We start from the raw sequence: 23,390 nt of genomic DNA, 5'->3' as shown, positions 1-23,390 counted from the left end.
CAAATATAGTGGAATAATAAGCGTGGAGAGTAGATTCGGCGCCGTTCGTAGCAACTTGGGCTGACGTACGACTTGGCTCATATTACGTCGAAATCTTGAATTGAAAACGTACAAAATACAGATTGCTCAAGAATAGAACCCGATCGGCCTTTCCAAGAGACCTCGCTTCGCGCTATGGGCAATTGAATAGTTCCAAGAATATACGACGTTTTCGAGCCAAATTCTGTTCAGCGATGAGACCTATTTCTGGCTCAATTGGTATGGGGACGATATTTGAGATCTTAAGGGATTCAAGAGCTGCCATTTCATCCAGAAAAAATACAAAATACAGCTTGTGCAAGAACTGAAGCCGCTCGACCATCCCAAGAGACATCGCTTCGCTCTATGGGCTCCTGTCCGAGAAGATCCGACGTTTTTGAGCCAAATTCTGTTCAGCGATGAGACCTATTTCTGGCTCAATTGTTATGGGGACGATATTTAAGATCTTAAGAGATTCAAGAGCTGCCATTTCATCCAGAAAAAATACAAAATACAGCTTGTGCAAGAACTGAAGCCGCTCGACCATCCCAAGAGACATCGCTTCGCTCTATGGGCTCCTGTTCCGAGAAGATCCGACGTTTTCGAGCCAATTCTGTTCAGCGATGAGGCCTATTTCTGGCTCAATTGGTATATTTAAGATCTTAAAAGATTCAAGACCTGCCATTTCATTCAGAAAAAACAACGGTTTAGTGAGTCTTGTGGCGCGATAGAATAATCGGTCCATATTCTTTCAAAAATGATGATTCGTCAATGGCGATCCTTATCACGCCATGATAACCGACTATTTGGTGTCTGAAATTGAACCTCGTTATATCGGTTACATTTCGTTTCAACAAGAAGGGGCCACTTCCCACACATCGCATCAATCAATGGATTTATTGAGAGAACACTTCGGTGAGCAGATCATTTCACGTTCTGGGCCGGTCGATTGGCCACCAAGATCGTTACTGTGTGGATGTGAAGCAAAGCATCACAGGTGTCATTCGCCAGTTACCAGTCGAAATGCTCGAGCAAGTAATTGAAATTTGGACTCAATGGATGGATCATCTGAGATGTAGCCGCGGCTAACATTTGAAAATATTTAACAAGTAAGGAAGGGCTAAGTTCGGGTGTAACCGAACATTTTATACTCTCGCAATTTATTTATTTAACTTAATATTATATAATACACAATTTGACCTACATATTCGTCATATATATTGTATAAAGTCCATTGATAGTTGGAAACCCTAATATTAGGTTAGAAGCACCGAGGTCCTCATGTTCGATATATAGGGCCTTGAAAACCTATGGTCCGATTTCGGCGATTTTTAGAAATGGGCTGCCACACTATAAATACAGTATTTTTGCAAAGTTTTGCACCGATATCTTCACTAGTGCTTACTTTAAATATTGTAAAGTAAACGATTCAGATCATCTTCTAAGTTCTGGTATATAGGAAATAGGCGTGGTCGTGAAGCGATTTGGCCAATTTTCACAACATATTATTGGGAGGTAAGGAAACTATTACAAACCAAGTTTTATTGAAATCGGTCGAGTAGTTCCTGAGATATGGTTTTTGACCCATAAGTGGGTGACGACACGCCCATTTTCCATTTTGTAAAAAAAGGGAGTGCAGCTTCCTTCTACCATTTCTTCTGTAAAATGTAATGTTTCTGACGTTTTTCGTTAGTGAGTTAACCCACTTTTAGTAATTTTCAACCTAACCTTTATATGGGAGGTGGGCGTGGTTATTATCGATTTCTTTCATTTTTGGATTGTATTAAGAAGTGGCTAAAAAAAACGACTGCAGAAAGTTTGGTTTATATAGCTTCATTGGTTTGCGAGATATATATAAATAACCGATTTGGGGGCGGGACCACGCCTACTTCCCAAAAGAAATTACATCCAGATATGCTCCTTCCTGGTGCGATCCTTTATTCCAAATTTTATTTCCATAACTTTATTTATGGCTTAGTTATGACACTTTATGTGTTTTTGGTTTTCGCCATTTTGTGGGCGTGGCAGTGGACCGATTTTGCCCATTTTCCATTTTCATTAAGATATTTCAATTTTTACTAAAGTTACAGCTTGCACGGACGGACGGACGGACAGACGGACAGACGGACGGACAGACATCCGGATTTCAACTCCACTCGTCATCCTGATCATTTATATATATATAACCCCATATCTAACTCTTTTATTTCTTGGTGACACAAACAACCGTTATGTGAACAAAACTATGATACTCTGTGCAACAGATTGCGAGAGTATAAAAAATAAATGCCAATGAAAGTTCTTACGAATGATAATAAACAAGAGCGGTTTTTTATATAGAGTGATCCATTTCGAGGGTCCCGATTTTTTTTCTTTTTTTTCAATTTTGATTGAGTATCACAGATCAAGGTAATGAACTTGCTGTTCTAGCTACCTTTAAATAACATTTCAAAATCAGAAACTAATTTTTTGATAGTCTTAATTCAATCCTTAACCTTCCCTATACTCATCTCTCTACTTCTCTTTCATACAAAAACCGTGGAAAAAATTGTAGAAAATGTTTCTTCAAATTCATCAGATTATTATATTTTTTATCGAAAATTAAATACCATTATTTTTATTGAATTAATTTCAAAAAATAAAAAAGTATCTTCTCATATTCCCGCTCAAGTCGAGTCACTATCTATAGTTATAGTAATCAACCTATTTATAGGTCTACAACTTCGCTTCCGCCGTTTTTTTTTTTATAAATTTAAGGTTTTTTTTTTGTATAAAAGCGGTTACAAATGTCGATGAGCCTCAGTCGCACTTTTCTTGGAATTAAAAAAGAAAAGCCAAATTTCCCGCAAATGTCGAGAATTCGGCTCAAAAAGTGACATTTTCAGTTGAGAATAAGTTTGGGATGCAAACAGATCTCTACAAATATTTGGTTGGGTTAATGTTGACACAAATGTCCAAGATCGATATAAAACGATTTAATCGATTTAATCGACCAGTGCTTGACCCTAGAGACATCTATTGGAAAACGGCGGAAGCAAAGTTTAACCTAACCTAACTTTTTCTCAGTATTTTGACAGAAAATTACCCAACTCAGTACTGTATCTGTAGAATACTTTTTTTAAAGCTAAATAAAAACAATTCATCTTTTAAGAGTCGATAAAATGATACCATAAGACAGTTACACAATTAACAAAATGTGAAATTAGCCACAAAACTAAGAAATAGCAATGGCAGAATGCCAATTCAGAAAAAATATTTAAAAATTGTTTTTGAAAATTTTATATTTTTTTACAACCAAACCTTTCATGAAACATTACAAAATATGCGAAAGATTTGCGAAATGAGATTTTTGGCATAACTGCTGTTAATTGTACCCTTGAGTGCGCACAATAGCCTGCAGGTGTGCAACTACAAAGCAATTACAAAAACAAAAAGAAAAAAACTAAAACAACAACATGATGTACATCATTTGAGCTGCCAGCTGTCAACAATTTAGTTGATTTGAAGTACATATGTATGTACATGTTAAAAATAAAATAAGAAATAATAAAATTAAATTTATTTAAATGTGGAAAATTTACTAGAAAGTTCATAGATGCATGACACATTGTATATTTAGATATATAATAAAAAATATAATTTCATTATATATTGCAAGAGTACTTGTAGAAATATGCTATTTTTAACTTAACCGCTTATTTATTTACTTATTTGTATGAGATTTTACCATACACCAACAAATACAATACGCAAACGCTTATAGGCAAAAATGCACGCGACGACAATTTGTCTCCTAGATGACATTCAATTAGTTTATATAAGTGAAAAATAAAATAAATAAAATAAAAATTTGCATTTGGAAAAATAGAAAAAAAAAATCAACCAGAAAATACATACATACATACATACAATGCAATATGAGCTCAGCAAGCATTACGCCTGTGAATCACTGCCTGTTGTATAATGCACTGAACGAAATACAATTTTTCTATTCCACTTCAAAGCGCTCCGCTGATTTTTTTTTTCACTGAGTAAACCCATATACTACTTAGCGACATATTGAAAAGTAAAATAAAAAAAATATATTTGTACTACAAGCGTGCTCATCCATATTTCATAGTTTTCTAGTATATAAAATAATATATACATACATATATAGTATATATTCCCCATATACTATATTCACTACGCTCGTTACGTAAAGCAATCTAATTATTTTTCTCCAATTTCATAAAAGCTAGTACACTGTCGCGCATGTGATGATATTCAAATACAACAAAATTGCTTTAATATGCACATAGCGTATGTACATATAGATGGGTAAATATATATATGCACCACAATTGTTTCGATTTTCCGTAAGGTTGGTCAGGGAATAATACTGATGATGTCAGCAAAACTTGTTCAACGTTACAACGTAGAAAGCGCGCTATGTACGAGTACTTTATAAATAAATATTGGCATAGTACTTGCTATGTACTAGTATATATTATATTCATACGTAGCGTACGTACCCTTAGCATATGCCTATATGCAGTTTTCTATTGTTTTTACTATAATAGTTCTCGTCGCGCTAAGTTGGGTGTTTGTCTTTGTGACACACAAATACATACTTAATGCATATATAAATTTATTCTATATATATAATGATATATTACTTAGAGCTTTGTTGGATATTTAGTCCAGCTACTTCTCTACTTCTTGAAGATTATTACAAATTTTAAGTTATCTTAGTTTTTTTATCAAACGAGGTTCAATTCGTTGTATGGTCTTCTATCGAAACTCTAATTAAAAATCAATTTCGACCAAACAAATATCTGTTATTTCCATCCTATCATATAATACCTATCATATCTTTTGAGGTAATAAGTAGTCAAATATTATTAAATATAATATCAAGTATATGATATTAATGAACTTCTGGAACAAAAACATACAGCTGAAGATAAAACCAGAAAATAATGTAAAGGGTCGACGCCTGCGATTCATAATAGAGAGTGTTTCACTTTTCTTTCTTTCTTTCAACAGTTGGTCTGAACTTTGCAAAAATTGCGATTTCTATAACCTCAGTCACAACCTCACAAATTTCTATTAGCCTACCACCATACTACCGAATATATTTTCATGGTTTTCATCGACGCATGGAACTACTTATATTGTATTTTGTATTTCCTAAATTTCTGTATGGTTTTTGAAACTTGGACAAGTAATGACTAGCATTGTATTATCTATATGTTCTGCATTTCTCATTCTGTTTGAGTGGTTGAAACTGACATTTTTTTCTGAAGTCACATTAGAATATATATCCCTTTATTTAGAACAACTTATATACTTATTATTTTCACTCTAAACCAAACTAGAATCTAGCGTCACATTTATTTTTAAATACGCAAATGTCATGCCTATTGGAAACCCACATGGAACACATCAATAACAAATGTGGAAGGAATAATGAGTAGGTTGATTGACAGTTGAACCGACTTACATGCAATAAAAAATCTAACTATAGTACAGAGAACAATAAGAGGCCTACTTTCTTAAACATTTTTAAACGTTTGACTTAAACTTCAAACTTAATTAATTGTCCGAACTATTTTTATCCCATACAAAGGTTATGTTGAAAATTACAAGAATTGCATTAACACACTAAAGAAAAACATCTGAAACACTATATTCTACGGAAGAAGAAGCTGCACTCAGGTTTTAAAATAGAAAATGGGCGTGGCGTCACTTACTTTTGTGTCAAAAACCATATCTCAGGAACTACTGCACCGATTTTTAGGAAACTTGGTACATTATGTTCGAAATAGGTTCACAACCACACCTACTTCCCATATAATACAATTCTGAATTCCATCTGATTCGTTCACTTTACAATATTCACATCAAGAACCAAGGAAGATAGCGACATAAAACTTTACACAAATACTGCATATGATCTGTGGCAACACCTATGAAAAAATTTTCGAAATTACCCAACGGTAAATTTTTAGCGAAAATATCAGTAAATCTCGCAGATATTTTAATGTATTAGGTCTACAACTTTGCTTCCGCCGTTTTTTTTATAAATTTAAGGCTTTTTTTCACTTAGGACAGCCTCACCGTACGTATCCGAAAGCATTCGATGAGCCTCAGCCGTACTTTTCTTGGAATTAAAAAAGAAAAGCAAAATTTCCCGCAAATGTCGAGAATTCTGCTCAAAAAGTGACATTTTCAGTTGAAAATAAGTTTGGGAAGCAAACAGATCTCTACGAATTTTTTGTTGGGTTAATGTTGACACAAATGTACAAAATCGATATAAAAAAAAATCGATTTAATCGACCAGTGCTTGTTAATTCAGAGGAAATCTTTTTCTTCTAATAGTGTGTCTCTGCACAAAAAATGGTTAAAATCAGGCCATAACTTCCGCTAGCTTCTATATACATACCTAATTACAGGGTGTCAAACACACGGTGGGCTTTATACCGCATATATGGGTTAATATGTGAAATATCTTAGCAAAATTAAGTGAACTTATGTTGCTTGGTGCCAAAAATAGTTGAAATCAGTTCTCAGAAGAGGCTCTTCCTGTTAGGTGCTAATAAGTTCTGTGTCTGGATATCGACAATATTTACATCTATACTGAGATCTGGAAGATTTTAATTATTCCTCATACGGACAATTATTGAATTTCTATTGCATACTGTGTACACTGTATGAAGAGTGCAGTTTCAAATACCATAGAGTGACAACCCGATAGTGAGTAGGACCAAAGTAGTAGAGGGAGTGGGATAAATATTAAACTTGGTAAATTTGTCCAGGTAAGACGGGGCTAATGTCTACTTATACGAGATGAAAGTGTAAAATATGAAAAAAATCGTAATAACGGGTGATTTTTTTGAGGTTAGGATTTTCATGCATTAGTATTTGACAGATCACGTGGGATTTCAGACATGGTGTCAAAGAGAAAGATGCTCAGTATGCTTTGACATTTCATCATGAATAGACTTACTAACGAGCAACGCTTGCAAATCATTGAATTTTATTACCAAAATCAGTGTTCGGTTCGAAATGTGAAATCCGCTTTTTTATCGACAAATTTTGTTCAGCGATGAGGCTCATTTCTGGTTGAATGGCTACGTAAATAAGCAAAATTGCCGCATTTGGGGTGAAGAGCAACCAGAAGCCGTTCAAGAACTGCCCATGCATCCCGAAAAATGCACTGTTTGGTGTGGTTTGTACGCTGGTGGAATCATTGGACCGTATTTTTTCAAAGATGCTGTTGGACGCAACGTTACGGTGAATGGCGATCGCTATCGTTCGATGCTAACAAACTTTTTGTTGCCAAAAATGGAAGAACTGAACTTGGTTGACATGTGGTTTCAACAAGATGGCGCTACATGCCACACAGCTCGCGATTCTATGGCCATTTTGAGGGAAAACTTCGGAGAACAATTCATCTCAAGAAATGGACCCGTAAGTTGGCCACCAAGATCATGCGATTTAACGCCTTTAGACTATTTTTTGTGGGGCTACGTCAAGTCTAAAGTCTACAGAAATAAGCCAGCAACTATTCCAGCTTTGGAAGACAACATTTCCGAAGAAATTCGGGCTATTCCGGCCGAAATGCTCGAAAAAGTTGCCCAAAATTGGACTTTCCGAATGGACCACCTAAGACGCAGCCGCGGTCAACATTTAAATGAAATTATCTTCAAAAAGTAAATGTCATGAACCAATCTAACGTTTCAAATAAAGAACCGATGAGATTTTGCAAATTTTATGCGTTTTTTTTTTTTAAAAAGTTATCAAGCTCTTAAAAAATCACCCTTTAGTATCCTATCCGACTACCATACATTGTTGACCTACAGAAGCCGAAATCTATCTAATCAGTCTTATTCGACACTACGATGCCCTATTCAATGAAGCAGATTTTTTTATTAAGATGTTTTGGATAAATTATTCTTTCCTGCCTTCTTTTGATTTAGTTCTTTCGAATGTAAGATAGTTACTTTTTAGGGGTAACTACTCTGCGTAACTTAACCTAACTCTACCTCTGCCAGGTTTTGATGCTATTGATTTTTTTTTTTGGTTTTTTCCAACTTTCTAAAAGATTAGATGGAAAAATTAATCTAATAATCTTCATTTTATCACATTATAGTCTCTAAAACCCCATTTAGACCTATGAAGTTTATATTGAAAGAAGTGAAGCTGACACTTTATATCAATAATGTTGCCACAATCGAGAATGACGCTGAATAAAGTTTGAAGTTGGAGAAGTCCATGTCAAATTTGCAAATAATCGATTATTTGTTCAATAAACTGGAAATTTATTATGTTGCGCCTGTACTGACGAGTGGAAGAAATACTTGAATATTAACGAACTTACATATTTTTGATATAATGGAGTGGGTCAGAGTGCGCACTTTAAAGTACTAAAACTATAAACGTGATTATCTCAAATCTGTATTTTTAAAAACAGCTCGTGTGATAACTCAAATTGTTCTCGACCGATTTGTCTGAAATTTAGTGAAGCCTCTACATTACTATCGGAAGAACTGTCATATATTTCGCATTAATAAAAAAACTTTTTTTGGGGTCAAACATACATACAGTTGAACTTCCATAAATCGAACTTCAATAACGAGAAGTTCTCCATAACTCGAACTCTTAAATTGGCAATATAAGACAAATTTCATACAAACTACTTTTCATGACGCGGAAGTCTCTCTAAATCGAAGTTTTTTTGTGGATTATGGTGATTTGAGTTAGGGAAGTTCAACTGTATAAAGAAATGGTCCAAAATTCTCTATTTGTTTTGAAGAAAAGCTAATTTTATTACGAATTTTTCAACTTTTTTAATTTTATAGGTTCATAAAGCCCACCTTTATATCGCAAACAGCTGCTAAGTAAAATAAAAATTTTAATATCCCTCTGAGTGCAGTATGGTGCGCTTTGGGTAAAATACATAAGACTTAGGCTTTACGTGTCTAATGAGATGCTGAAAATTGCAAGCGCTAAAACGCAGCTGCGAAGATTATAAAACTAAGCCAATAGGCGTAGCACACCATATAAGCAACTAAGCCATACGTAATTGCACCAATATATAGGTATGTACATATATATGTATACACGTATATATATATGTATATTAGCATTAGAATAGTGCATTGCAATTATACACTCGTACATTTCCCACATGTATGTAGGTAAGTAGAAATGTTTGTCAACAAAGCCTTAAAAGCGATGCAACTGACAACTGAAAACAAAAAATAAAAGCAATAAAACGAAAATTCCAAAAAAAGAAACGAAAATAAATGCGAATTAAAGTGGAAAGTAAAGCTTGTCGCTGCTGCAGCTGGCTTCGCAAACGCTACGGACCACAAGCGCATGTATTGTTTCTTGTTTCTTTCTATTGTAATTGTTGTTGTTGCGCAGCCACATGGCGGTGCTGTTGGTGAGTGGCTGTGAGCAGATGAGCGCCAAACGGAACGGCGTGAGCAACGAGCAGAGTCGATGCCAACGAGAGCGGCCGACCTTGACAATGAACTTGAAAATTAACGACAAGGATTTTCGATACGCTTTACTGAGTTGTAGCGCCCAGTTGCCGCAGCGAACTGAGTAAATAAATGTGCGCTCAGCAGCAGTGGCGGCGACAGCGTAGCCGTAGTTTGTTCAAACATGTGAGTCAAATTTCGTGCTTTCGGCTTGTTGTTTGTGTTGGCGGGTCAGCTGCTGCTGCTGCTGCTGCTGGAACTGTGTGTTCGTTGACGAGGCTAAAGCCTGCATGCGCACGTACAGCTAACAAACTTTGTTGGCCGGCGCTCACTCACACCGCACACAGGTGTGCCGAGAGAGCGCCAGCGAGTGCGTGTACATATATATACTTTTTTTTTTGCGACAGCGAACAGGTTTTCTATCGATTTTTTGGCGTTGCCTGCGACAGGAGTGTCGGTGTGCGGTGCCGACATTTGGGGCGCAGCTCAAAAGCAAACGGGCTAAGCGGCTCACTAAGTAATATGCCAACAGTAGACTCAAGTAACACTCTCTCTAACTTACATTCTTCTTCAGTTACTTGGCATGACTTCGTGCGATACTCTAATTTCACTGCATTAACTACATTTTAATAGGAAATTAATCAAATTAAATTATAAAATTTCATTTGTAACCAAGATAGAACTCAAGCGACGCTGCTCTCATACCAACAACAGCTGTTCGGAGCTTAGAGCACAGCTCAGTCAGCCCTTTGCTGTGTTGGAGACCCATATACAGGCATTTTCTGCACTCATCGGTTCCCCAGTTCTTAAATTCTCACATTTTATTATTCTACCTTCGCATTATACTGCTTCTTTATTATTTTATAGTTTGCTTTTGAACATTTTGTACTTTATCAACCACAGCGAACAACACCTATTTGCACCTACTTACATACATATAGATATACATACTCGTATATATGTATATGCGAAATATGTCTACCTACTTACCTAAATAATTTTGCACATGCGAAATTATTATTTTTATCTCTCAATGGCCAACTGCTGTGTGCGCGTACTCTCACTCTCATTCATGCCTCACTCAAACTTTCGTCACTTTGGCAAAGCTTTACGAAGCAATGTATGCCAGCGTGTGTTGTTCGTCGTGCCCGCACTGCCTGCCTGAATTTCCGCTTGCTCACATGGTACGTTGGTTGTCATGATTCACTGCCGTCAGCTGCTGCTTGTTTAGCTGCTCAATCGAAGATTACACCCGCCTGCTGTTATCAACCTTCGCTAAATGCAAACGCCGCCTCGCGCACACGAAAGTGTTGGCGTAGAGGGCCTCCATCGGTGTGTATTTAGTGTGAATATACCTTAAAAGCACATTTGACAGCGCTGTGGTTTGACACTCTGTCCGTCCGTCCGTCCGTCCGTGGCACGGCAGTCACGTTTGTCATTTGGCTTCAAAGTGTTTTTATAGCTTTTCATGGCAGAAATTTCGTTTTCGCATTCTCTTTTGAAAATACATTCATATAATCAGTAGTTTTTTTTGTTTTTTGTTGTTATTTAGCAAAGTTCTCATTTTGTTTGGACAAAGGGGGGTGAAGAGTGGTAAAGTCATAAACTTTGATAATCGAAATAGCTTGTAAATAAAAATATGGTGCTTAAATCTTGGCAGCTGTTCGTCTCGCATATAAGGTGTGTGTGTTTTTATTTTTCCCGTAATTAGAGGGTCTTACAAGTATTAAGTCATTATAGACGCTGTAGTAAAGGGAAACGGCAACTATTTCACCTGATCTTTCGTGAGACAACAAAAGTTACTGTTTAATAAGAAACAACTTCTACTTGCAGCCAAATTACAGTGAAAACGATCGCTCGATCTTAAAAAAACTGAAACAGTTTCCAGTAGATTCTGCGTGTCTATTAAGCTGAAGTAGCGGTAAATGATAGGTGTCATATATCTATGTATCTGAACAGTCAGTCCAACTTATCTATCAACTATATTTCAAGAATCATTTTATAAAAATCTAGTTTTAGGCATATCCCTAAATAGAGGTTAAGAAGCTTAGATGATTGAGCTCGATATAAACACTGTTGGTATATATTGGGGCTAGGGAAGATCTATACTCAAGAACTTGTTCCCAGAAAGTTTTATTCTGATTACACACAATTTTACCCAAATATTCCACATAAAGAATAACGAAAATCATAATATATAGTTTATGGGGACTGGGGTGATTTCTGGACCGATTTCACTCATTTCCAACAAGAAATTTTAATTTTCATTTAATTTGGATAAGATATTTTTCTTAATAAACCATACATATAGTGTAATATCCAACGGAAGTATGAAAACCCTAATACATATATCTGAGATCGTGAGGAAGCAATGACCCGATATCGCTGAACCACATTAAGGCAGTAGTCTGCTTTATAGGCTTCATAAAATCGATTTTTTTGTTTTGTTTTAAATCCCTTCCAAAACTATTCAAGAATATGTCTTTAAAATTCCAGAGGCCAATTCGACATATTTTCGAAGCTAGAGCAGTTTTAATGGCCGAGCGTCGAGCAGGTGCGAATGCTCAGGCAGACCTTTAAAGCGCGTTTTCTCGAGTTCTCATTTTCACAAGTGTTAGAAAACGATGCCGGTGATAGCAAAAAGAATTTATGTCTGATCGAAAAAAACCAAAGTGATCTAGCTTCAGTATTAAATTATCTTCTATTTGAATTTTTCTACAAAAAAGTTGGACAAAAGTATTATTTAAACTACTTGTTTTGCAACTTAAAGTTAATTTGTTTTCTTAAAAAAGTGAATTTTTTTTTCAAACTTCGAAAAAATTTGGAATTTTATAACTTCTTCAGTATTTTTTTAGTTCATAAAGAAAAGAAACTTATAAAAATTAAAAAAAAAATTGGTTAGACTGTTTCAGATGCATCGCACGACCTCCATCACCGGCACCAATTTACAAGTGCAGACTCCAGGCGCTCCAGAAAAATACTTACAACTTTGAAAAAATTTCAATATTTTTTAATAATAAATATTGTTTTTTAAGTCTTAAATGTAGTACACTATCGTCTTAAAATTCCGTTTACCGCAATCATTTCCTTCCTTTTCAAAAAAAATTGATAAAAAACGCTTTTTTCGGCTTCTACAGCAGACTACTGCCTTAAGCTTGAAACCCATCGAAAATTGGGTTCAGCCCGTGACCGTGGTGGCCATGCAAAGTTCCAGACATAATGGCATCGAACTTTTCTAGCGCTTTTATTGAAAAAAAAAACCTTTATTTCGGGACCAAAGTAATTCCTGTACCGATTTCACTCACTTCCGCCACGAAGCAATATATATTATATCCCGGATCGCACTTTTAGTTGATTGTGCAAGATATATCTTTTAAAGGGTGATTTTTTAAGAGCTTGATAACTTTTTAAAAAAAAAAAACGCATAAAATTTGCAAAATCTCATCGGTTCTTTATTTGAAACGTTAGATTGGTTCATGACATTTACTTTTTGAAGATAATTTCATTTAAATGTTGACCGCGGCTGCGTCTTAGGTGGTCCATTCGGAAAGTCCAATTTTGGGCAACTTTTTCGAGCATTTCGGCCGGAATAGCCCGAATTTCTTCGGAAATGTTGTCTTCCAAAGCTGGAATAGTTGCTGGCTTATTTCTGTAGACTTTAGACTTGACGTAGCCCCACAAAAAATAGTCTAAAGGCGTTAAATCGCATGATCTTGGTGGCCAACTTACGGGTCCATTTCTTGAGATGAATTGTTCTCCGAAGTTTTCCCTCAAAATGGCCATAGAATCGCGAGCTGTGTGGCATGTAGCGCCATCTTGTTGAAACCACATGTCAACCAAGTTCAGTTCTTCCATTTTTGGCAACAAAAAGTTTGTTAGCATCGAACGATAGCGATCGCCATTCACCGTAACGTTGCGTCCAACAGCATCTTTGAAAAAATACGGTCCAATGATTCCACCAGCGTACAAACCACACCAAACAGTGCATTTTTCGGGATGCATGGGCAGTTCTTGAACGGCTTCTGGTTGCTCTTCACCCCAAATGCGGCAATTTTGCTTATTTACGTAGCCATTCAACCAGAAATGAGCCTCATCGCTGAACAAAATTTGTCGATAAAAAAGCGGATTTTCTGCCAACTTTTCTAGGGCCCATTCACTGAAAATTCGACGTTGTGGCAGATCGTTCGGCTTCAGTTCTTGCACGAGCTGTATTTTATACGGTTTTACACCAAGATCTTTGCGTAAAATCTTCCATGTGGTCGAATAACACAAACCCAATTGCTGCGAACGGCGACGAATCGACATTTCACGGTCTTCAGCCACACTCTCAGAAACAGACGCAATATTCTCTTCTGTACGCACTGTACGCATTCGTGTGGTTGGTTTAATGTCCAATAAAGTAAACTGAGTGCGAAACTTGGTCACAATCGCATTAATTGTTTGCTCACTTGGTCGATTATGTAGACCATAAATCGGACGTAAAGCGCGAAACACATTTCGAACCGAACACTGATTTTGGTAATAAAATTCAATGATTTGCAAGCGTTGCTCGTTAGTAAGTCTATTCATGATGAAATGTCAAAGCATACTGAGCATCTTTCTCTTTGACACCATGTCTGAAATCCCACGTGATCTGTCAAATACTAATGCATGAAAATCCTAACCTCAAAAAAATCACCCGTTATTAAACCATATATATGATGTTAATATATAATAAATTTGAAAACCAATATTAGGCATATAAGATTTTGAGTAAGCAATGACCCGATGTCACAGAACCACATTAAAAGATTCCCTTTGAGTTTTCTTAGAATATTTTAAATATTAACCTATATTTTCGGTAATAAATTATTCATAGACTCTGAGGTCCTCATATTCGGTAGTTGGGGCCAGACCGACATCGATTTTTGGGTGAGCCACACTTCTATTTTATTCCATTATCTTCATTTGTGATTGATTTATATACATATAGTAAAGTGAACGAATCAGATAGAATTTCAAAATGGTTTGAATATGCGAAGTAGACGTGGTTATGAAGCGATTTTGCTCAAGAAAATATTATTATGTACCAAATTTGGTTAAAATTGGTCGAGTAGTTCCTGAGGAGTGGCCCTTAATCTATCGATTCCTAAAACTTAAGCTCACTTCTTCTTCCGAAATGTTGGTTGTTTTGGGTTTCCACGCATCTGGAAGACAACTGATGACTTAATAGTGCCACAAATTAATGATCCAATCAAGGTCTCATATGCATGATTTTAAATGGAAATTTAGAACATATTACCGAAATATATAGGAGTACATAAAAGCAGATAATTAGAACCGATAAATATAAATATTGAATCTAGTACACTGTTATCAATCATAATAGGCTTAAAAGTAATTTTCGAAAAGATCCACTAAATATTTAATTGAAAAATCTGCATCGCCCCGAGGAAAACACGAGCAAAAAAATAACTTTCGATTAAACATAAATACATTCACATTTACATACATATTTATAAATATTCTTACGAGCTGTATTTAAGTACTTACCGTATGTATATAGAGTCGTGTGAAATTTAATTAACTGCCTGCATGCCACCTACTGCCCCACTGAGAATGGAGAACTGCGAAAAAATGAACAAACAAAAAAGATATAACAAAAACAAAAACAAAAACACCATATACAGTCATATGTGTATATTCGATTTTTGTCAGTGTTGTTTTTGTTGCTTTTGTTTTTGTTTTAATTTTTATTGACCTTCAAACCGACTTCTGTGTTTGTGCGTATGTATGTCTGTGTGGTGTAGTGGTGGCAGAGGGCGCTAAAAAATTGTGGGTAACGGGTAGTTCGGTGTGTGCATTGGTATTGGACGCTCGGTTAATGTGGTTCGGCTGTCGGATGTCGGCTGTTCTGCAGTAAACGCCATGCAATTCGCTGCAAAGTGGACTGTTAGTTACATACATATGTACATATATGCAAGTATATAAAGCAGCTGAGAGCACATACATATGTACTTACTTATGCCTGTAAAAGTTTTGGACCCGGCGGTTGCGGTGCCGGAAACGTGTAGGTTTTGTGCGAAGGGAATATAATAGGGATGCATATGTTCATGTGCATAGTGTACTTTTACACACAACTGTATATATATTTTAGTATAACTATTTTTCATTTCTCATTATGACAAGTTGCTAGAGTTGCCGCATCGATAAAAATTATTAGTGAAAATTCCAACTTTATAAAAGTCAATGTATTGCTCAACTTTTGAAACGGGATTTTTATTATGTTATATTTTTATTTTTTATTTAGTTTTAATCTCCAATAGTCGATCTAATTAATGATACGGTGAATTCTTTCTTCACCATACTTATATCATGATAAAGATTAGATTGAAGATGAAAATCATTAACCCTACATTCGAAGTAGTAAAATTCTTTACTCATACGTGGTGTGTTCAAAAAATAACGAGAATTGTAAAATTTGAGGGTTTGGAGAGTCCTCAAACTTCGGTGCTTGTTCGTGAATTCTTCGAAAAAAACAATACTGTAACAATGCCCCAGCCTCCATGACTCCGTGTGACTTTTTGCTATTTCCTAAAATAAAGAGAACCTCAAAAGGCCGACGCTATGAGAAATCGCTGAAAGTGCCAAAGGCTATTCCAAATATCGAGTTTGAGAAGTGTTTCGATGATCGGAAGAAGCATAATATCGAATGGGTACTATTTTAAATGCGACAATATTAATATAGACCACATGACTAAATATTTTTTTCAGAAAACGAAACTTTCCGTTATTTTTTTAACTCTTTACTCAAATTTTAAATTTTACAGACATAATTAAGTGAATATAAAGGGTTTCTCAAATAGGAGTTGAAATTCTTTATTCCTGTGAAATTACATTCGATGCCATTATGTATGGAACGCGATTTCTATTGCATCCACCAAGGGGCACGCTTGCAGAAGTCGAGACCCTGAACCCAATGTTCGACGGTTTTCGAGCATAAATCGGCCGATACTGCGCCACTTTCACGTCCGATATTCGTACGAAGTTCATCACTCGTCGCTGGCTTGTTGGCATAGACCATAGACTTGACGTGGACCCACAGGAAATAGTCTAACGGCGTCAAAACGCACGACCTAGGCGGCCATTTTGTGAGATAAAAAGTTCACCAAACTTGGTTTTCATTAAATCGATATTGACATCCACTGTGTGGGTTGTGGTGACGTCCTGAGGGAACCACATATTCTCCAAGTCCATATCAGCCAATTCGGTCCAAAAATATTCGGTTATCATTGAGCGGTAGCGATTCCCATTCACAGTAACATGTCGGTCTTGATCATCTCGGAAGAAGTACGACTCAATGACGCTGACGGCCCATAAACCTCACTCATGACTCATGGCATATGTGCTGCCTAATCAATAACGCATATTTTGCTTATTGACGAAGCCACTTAGCCAAAAATGAGCCCCATCGCTACGAAGGACATAACGCTCTTAAAACTAAAGCCACTGACTTCGAATTTCAGTAGTAATATTTAATAATTTCGATTCGTTGTCGGATCCATGATGTAATGGCAAACCTTACTGAAGAGAAATATCAAAAGAGCGGGAAAAAATATGACGTCCTTTTGAACACCCTTTTACTTTTTAATTTTGTATTCCTTTGTACCTTTTTGTTTACATTTTTTCTATATTTTAAAATAAATTCCAAACACTCGGCAACCCTACAAGTTCCCCAATGCGATTGTGTGCTTTTCCAAACTGATTTCTAGTCGTATTTACGATTTGTGTGCACTTTTGTTGCTTCCCCACGAAGGGCGCGCGCCCTAGAGAGCGATTTAGTTTGAGAGAGAGAGAGAGAGAGAGAGAGCGAATGAGCGCAAAAGAAGATGAAACCAACATGCAAGCTTAGCGCAGCGGGGCATGTGGCAGTGAAATGTTGTTGTAATTCAGCCAACAAAAAGTTTCGTTTCGCTTGTAGAGAAAATTGCAAAATTGCAGTTCATGTTCAAGGCCACCATTAAAGTGCACAAGCCAACAAATACATGTGTAGATGCATACACACGGTAGCTCACATACTCGTACATATATTTTTGTATACCCAGCTACGCATGTAGTTGTTGTACTTATACATTTAGTATATAAGTATGTATATAGCAAGATATGCTTGTGTGTATATTTCAAATTAGTGCATCTCACACACTTCGCCTCCATTCTGTCCACCACACTGTACCCATACTAGTGAACAAAGTTTAATTTGTAGATACACGCCCATATTTATATTGGCTAATCGTTGAGTAACTGGCATGACTAGGCTGTGAATATATATTATACATACATATGTACATATATAATAAATAAATATTTTTTTTTAGTTTGTTGCATTAGTTTTGCTTTTATACACATTTCTGTTCGTCGTCGTCCTTTCGATCCACACAATCGATAATTTTGTATGTACCCACAAATGTTTTATATAAATTTGTACATATGTATGTATGTGTGTGTGCTCATCTGTAAGCATCTCCGGTTGCAGTTTGGAGCTTTCTGCGTGATTTACACCCACACGTAATTCCCCAGCTCACACACGCGTATTGCATGTGAATTATGACAGAAATAAATTTTGTCAAAAATGCATTTGCATTTAATTGTGATTATATGTATACAGCTGATTAGCAGTTGATCAATCAATTAAGTTATTAAATGGCAAAAATAAAACTTTTAATTATAATAATAAATATACTAGTTAAACTTGTGCACCAATCAAATGCGGTGGCGCAGAAAGAGACGGAGCTCTAGTGGAATTACTTCATATAGTATACGAATTAAAGTTTCACTAAAATGTAACTCTGGCAACGACGATCAATAGCTTTAAAGAACAGATTCATTGAAATATGCAAAAACCGTCGGTTGAATTTTTTTCCAACGAGAATCGAGTTTGATCTGAGCAAATAAAAAATTATATTTGAAGAAGAACCGAAGTTCTCTCAAAGTAGTTTGTAGCATTTTTTATGCTGTTACAACAATAACAATATCTCTTTTTTGACTAAGTTAGGTCAGATTCCATGTTGAAAAAGTTGCTTTCTGTGCATTTTCAAGTTCTCAGGACTACTTTGGTTTATTTTTCATGCAACAACAGTCGTTCTTCTCAAATAATTACGACGGTACGGCTTGAATGAGTTCGGTCAATGCATTAAAATCTATGATTAGAGATCAGATCTCACATTCAAAAGTTGGTTTGAACTTTTTTAAAGGGTTAGGTGGGTTTCAAAATTTAATATTTTTTTCCTTTGAATATGTATAAAATATTCTCCAAAAATTAAAATTAAACTGAGCAAAATTATAAAAGATAGATCCTTGGAAGTTCCGCCAATCAGGTCACGTCAGTATGAATATAAAACTTTAAGCGCGTTTATCACAAAACTGAATTTTTCAAAGTTAAGAAGAAGTTCTCGAAAAGTTAAGAAGCGATTTTGTTCAAGTTTTGCACACATCTTTCAAGTAATAATACCTAGTTAATGAAAGAAGGATTTTTTTTATTTTTTAATTTTTTTTTTTTTACTTCGTTCAATAGCGAGATTTATACATGTACTATCGAAATATTTTTTGTTTATTGATTATAGATGAGCCAATAATGAGTTATGATGTCCATCGCAAGACCTTTTTTTGGACACTTCATGGGAGATAATGTACCAACGGTTGAGTTTTCAGAATTTTTGAATAAAAATTTCACAAAATGCTATTTAAATATTTATCTTCGATATGGTGAATTGTATCAATGAAATAACTGATTGCATATATAAAAAAAAATTAAAAATACCCTTGTTTTCAAACACTGAAACCCATCTAACCTCTTAAGAATAAATAGGTGCTTTGAAGCCAATGTTTGAAATCAGTAATAGTAGTATTACTCTTCCAATAGAGGGCCTTGGTAATTTGTATCTTGCTTTGAAGTGCGATGTCATTGACCGAATATTCATTTACTTGTGAAAATTCGCCTCAAGAGAAGCATTTAAAAACCGTTTGTGAAACTTTTCTGTCAACGATTGTTTCTATGAGAGGGACATTATGAAAATATCATCAAAATCGCAACAGGTTGTTGAACAAAACAAAATCTACTCAGTCTAAATGAAAGCTAAATAAAATATATTTCTTTATACTAGACTTCAGTCAAATATGAATCAAACCAATTTGCTGAATTTGTTGATCGATACTGGTCGATGTCAAGACCTATTGATCGGTCGGAGTTTGGTTATGAGTACAAAAGTTCAGTTCACAAAATAACAAAAATATAGTTTTTACTGCCTTAATGAAGATCTCAGCTTAATTGTGGCTAATATCAGTATTGCAATTTCTTATGAAACACGATTTACCTTCCCTATGAAGTCAAGTTTAAATATAACCAAATCGTTCACGTGGGTAATAGTAGGAAATGCAATTATGGACTACAATCAAAGATAAACCGAGATTTTACATAAAAAACAATTAAATATAGTTTATAGCACTCGGTTTTCCCGTAATAAGATACAGCAAAGCTTTGTCGAGATCAACTGTGAACCAAATCGGATCCAAAATCGCAACAGAGTAGCATTGTATTACCGAATCAGTCTTTAGACGTGTTTCCTCAGAAATTTTCAGCATTTTCACGACTAACGGCTGTACATCCAAAACGAAAAAATACTATATATTATATATAAATATATCTGTGTACATTAGAGGTGTTCTACGTTATATGGAGATTTTTGAAATAGTGTTTTAAGTTAACAGAATGGGCTAATTTCTTTTCTTTTTATGTAAAAATGTTTAAAAAAAAATTTGGGGACAATCGGATGATGGGAAGACGGCGCGGAAACGTTTTTAAATTAAAATTTGCCTTCCTATAGGAAAAAACAAGTTTTTGTATTCAAGAATCAATTTTTCTTTTAGTGTATTTATTAAATGAATATGTATGCTTTAATATGTCTCAACTAGCACGATATAAAGAATAATTTTAATAATATTTTGTTCTTATTTCGAGTGAAAAAACGGAAAATAATATTTTTTTATCGCACCATCGTCGTAACTGTCGATTGCTTTATTTTTGCAACATGAACCAGCAATATTTGCAAAAATAAAAAACGTACGACTGCAGACTTTGGTAACGGTATTTTTGCGCAGCGAAATAAAACGGTAAATGGACTGTGTTCTTTTTAATACGCTTTTATTAGCTTCACTTGTTTCAATAATTGTCACTCTCGTTTGTTTGGCATTTGAAATCAGATGTGTTAATTTGTGCGAAATTGTGATTATTTAATAAAAAACAGAAATGAGTGAATTACCAGCAACTGCGAGTACATTACATATACAAACACGACAACGTTCTGAACAAGTTGTGAATATTGAACTAATTGGAAGAATTTCTCATCAGATAACAGGTGCTAAACTACCATCGAAAAAACAAGTACTGCAATTACTATTTTACAACATTAGATTTGTGTATCGGCAATTGAGAGAAAGTGCAAAATTAACAATAAATGCTGTATTAATATTCTGGCAACAAGCTCGAATTCCGACAAAGGATGTAGCTAGGTGTGTCGATAAATTAGAATCTCTGTACAAATTATGGCAGAAGATTCAAAAAACCGTACCAAATAAGAGATCTGATGCTCAGAAAAAAATTGTTGAAGACTTTTCTGCAGAATTGAATAATTTGTTTGACATTGCTCATAGAGATGCCTTACTAAACATGCGTATTAGCGAAGACAAGGAATTTTTGATTCTACAAAGACAAAAATGTCGGCCTGGTAGCATGGCCGGTGCTGACATGGTATTGTATCGGCGACAAAACAGAGCAGATCACCGCATTGAGAAAGAAATGTCTAGGAAAAGGAAACATCAACAAATGTCGGAAGTGAATCGTAAGTTTATCAAATGAAATTAATTTTATTTATAGTGGTAATGGTCAATTTTAAAATGATATTGTGTAGTCGAACTCAACGAACTCGACGATTTTGGTATGGACTATGAAGAAGATATTGGTGACAGTGAGCCTGAAGTAGCGGAAACCAATGTGAAAAAAAATACAAAACACACTGCTTCAACTTGTACTAACAGGGGAAGAAAACATTTTATCACACCGCGATTGCTTTCAGCACTTGATAGCGCCAAAGTAAGCGATGGAAAGGTGATGCACATTCTGATGGCGACTGCAGAAGCATTGGGCCATTGCACTAGCGACTTGGTAGTCAATCGTTCTACTCTCCATAGACTGAGGGAAGAGCATCGCAGAAAAGAATCACAGAGGATTCAAGAGAGTTTTATTGACAAAGTATACCATGATTGAAAGTATACGTATAGGTTATTTAAATACTAATAATATCCTATTCTAGCTAAGTGATACACAAGCAATGGTCGTCCACTGGGATGGTAAAGTATTGCCAGATCTAATTGGAAAAATAAAAGTTGAGCGAATTACAGTGCTTGTTAGTTATAATGGCGAATCCAAATTTCTAGGCGCTCCAAAACTTATATCTGCCACTGGTGAAGATATAGCTACAGCCGTTTTTGATACACTTAATAAATGAAATATTTTAGATCGCGTAGAAGGCATGTCTTTTGACACCACATCCACTAATACTGGTCCAATAAATGGAGCATGCGCTCAATTGCAACGCATGTTAGGAAGACATTTGTTGACGTTACCATGCCGTCACCACATTCTAGAAATATACTTGCGTAGTGTATTCGACCTGCATTTCAAAGTGACTCAAGCACCAGAAGTCTCAATTTTCGAGAGATTTGCCAAAGCCTGGCCAAATATTGACAATTCATCATTTAAGAGTGGGCTCGACTGTGAAGATATAAAATCTCATATAAGTGATGGCATCTGCAATGACATCAAACAATTTTGTCATTCACAATTACAAAAAACGTTTGTTCGTGCTGTCCACGAAGAATTTTTACGTCTAGTACTTACATTTCTTGGTGACAATGGTGGTAAATTTAAAACTCCCGGAGTTACAAGTCATGCACGTTGGATGTCAAAGGGAATATATTCCTTGAAAATATTTCTGTTTCGTGATCAATTTCACTTGAGTAAAGCTGAATTAAAAGGTTTAAGTCACATTTGCGTTTTTTTAGTGCGTTTATATATAAAAGCTTGGTACAAATGCTCCAATGCAATTACCTCTCCCCTGCAGGATTTAAGCTTTGTAAAACAATGTATTAATTATGAAAAAGTGAACCCAAGTATTTCTTCGGAATTGCTGAGAAAAATGCAACAACACATGTGGTATTTGTCAGAGGAAAACGTCGCAATGGCTTTCTTTGATTTCAATGTTTCAGTAGATGTTAAGAAAAAAATGGTAAAAAATTTAAAATCAGAAGAGCCAACTTATAAACTACAAAACAATCGCAAAATAAAAAAATTAAGTGACTTAGGCAATTCGGATTTAAGCGAATTTGTATCCAAAAGAACTTTAACATTTTTTACGAAGTACAAGTTGTCAACCAACTTTTTGTATTTGGATCCAGAGTCTTGGGAAACAAACGAGGAATTCCAAAATGGTCGCACAATATGCCACAAATTGCTTGTTACTAATGATACAGCGGAAAGAGGTATTAAATTTATAAAGGATCTCAATATTATTCTTACAAATAAAGAAGAAGAAAAATAGTTCCTCCTTCAAGTTGTTGAAGAATACAAAAAGAATATAAGTCCTATAAAAAATCAGAATTAATTTAAGTTTTAATATTTCTAGATGTATTAAATAAATTGATATGAACAAAAATATTTCCTTGAAGTAGTAGTTTTAAGTTAATATAATGAAAAAAATTGGAGAAAAATAATACACTAAAAGAAAAATTGATTCTTGAATACATAAAACTTTTTTTTTTTTTCCTATAGGAAGGCAATTTTTAATTTAAAAACGTTTCCGCGCCGTC

General features: G+C 35.2%; 1 protein-coding gene across 1 annotated transcript; it reads left to right on the top strand.

Annotated features, from left to right (window-relative positions):
• Positions 1-20,629: 20,629 nt before the first annotated feature.
• Positions 20,630-22,839, top strand: LOC128919940 (uncharacterized). Its single transcript, XM_054225791.1, has 3 exons — positions 20,630-21,364; positions 21,434-21,774; positions 21,836-22,839. Exons 1-3 carry the CDS (start codon positions 20,773-20,775, stop codon positions 22,028-22,030), a joined length of 1,128 nt encoding a protein of 375 aa, XP_054081766.1. The 5' UTR covers positions 20,630-20,772; the 3' UTR covers positions 22,031-22,839.
• Positions 22,840-23,390: the final 551 nt, after the last annotated feature.

This window comes from Zeugodacus cucurbitae, chromosome 2, assembly GCF_028554725.1.
Source record: "Zeugodacus cucurbitae isolate PBARC_wt_2022May chromosome 2, idZeuCucr1.2, whole genome shotgun sequence".
Lineage (NCBI taxonomy): Eukaryota > Metazoa > Arthropoda > Insecta > Diptera > Tephritidae > Zeugodacus > Zeugodacus cucurbitae.
This window is presented reverse-complemented; position numbering and strand designations above follow the sequence as displayed.

Bases quoted from the DNA above. Each gene is read 5' to 3' on its own strand.
- LOC128919940 (XM_054225791.1), top strand. From the start codon at position 20,773: ATGAGTGAATTACCAGCAACTGCGAGTACATTACATATACAAACACGA. The intron at 21,365-21,433 runs GTAAGTTTATCA...GATATTGTGTAG, and splicing joins ACAAATGTCGGAAGTGAATC to TCGAACTCAACGAACTCGAC. The intron at 21,775-21,835 runs GTATACCATGAT...ATCCTATTCTAG, and splicing joins AAGAGAGTTTTATTGACAAA to CTAAGTGATACACAAGCAAT.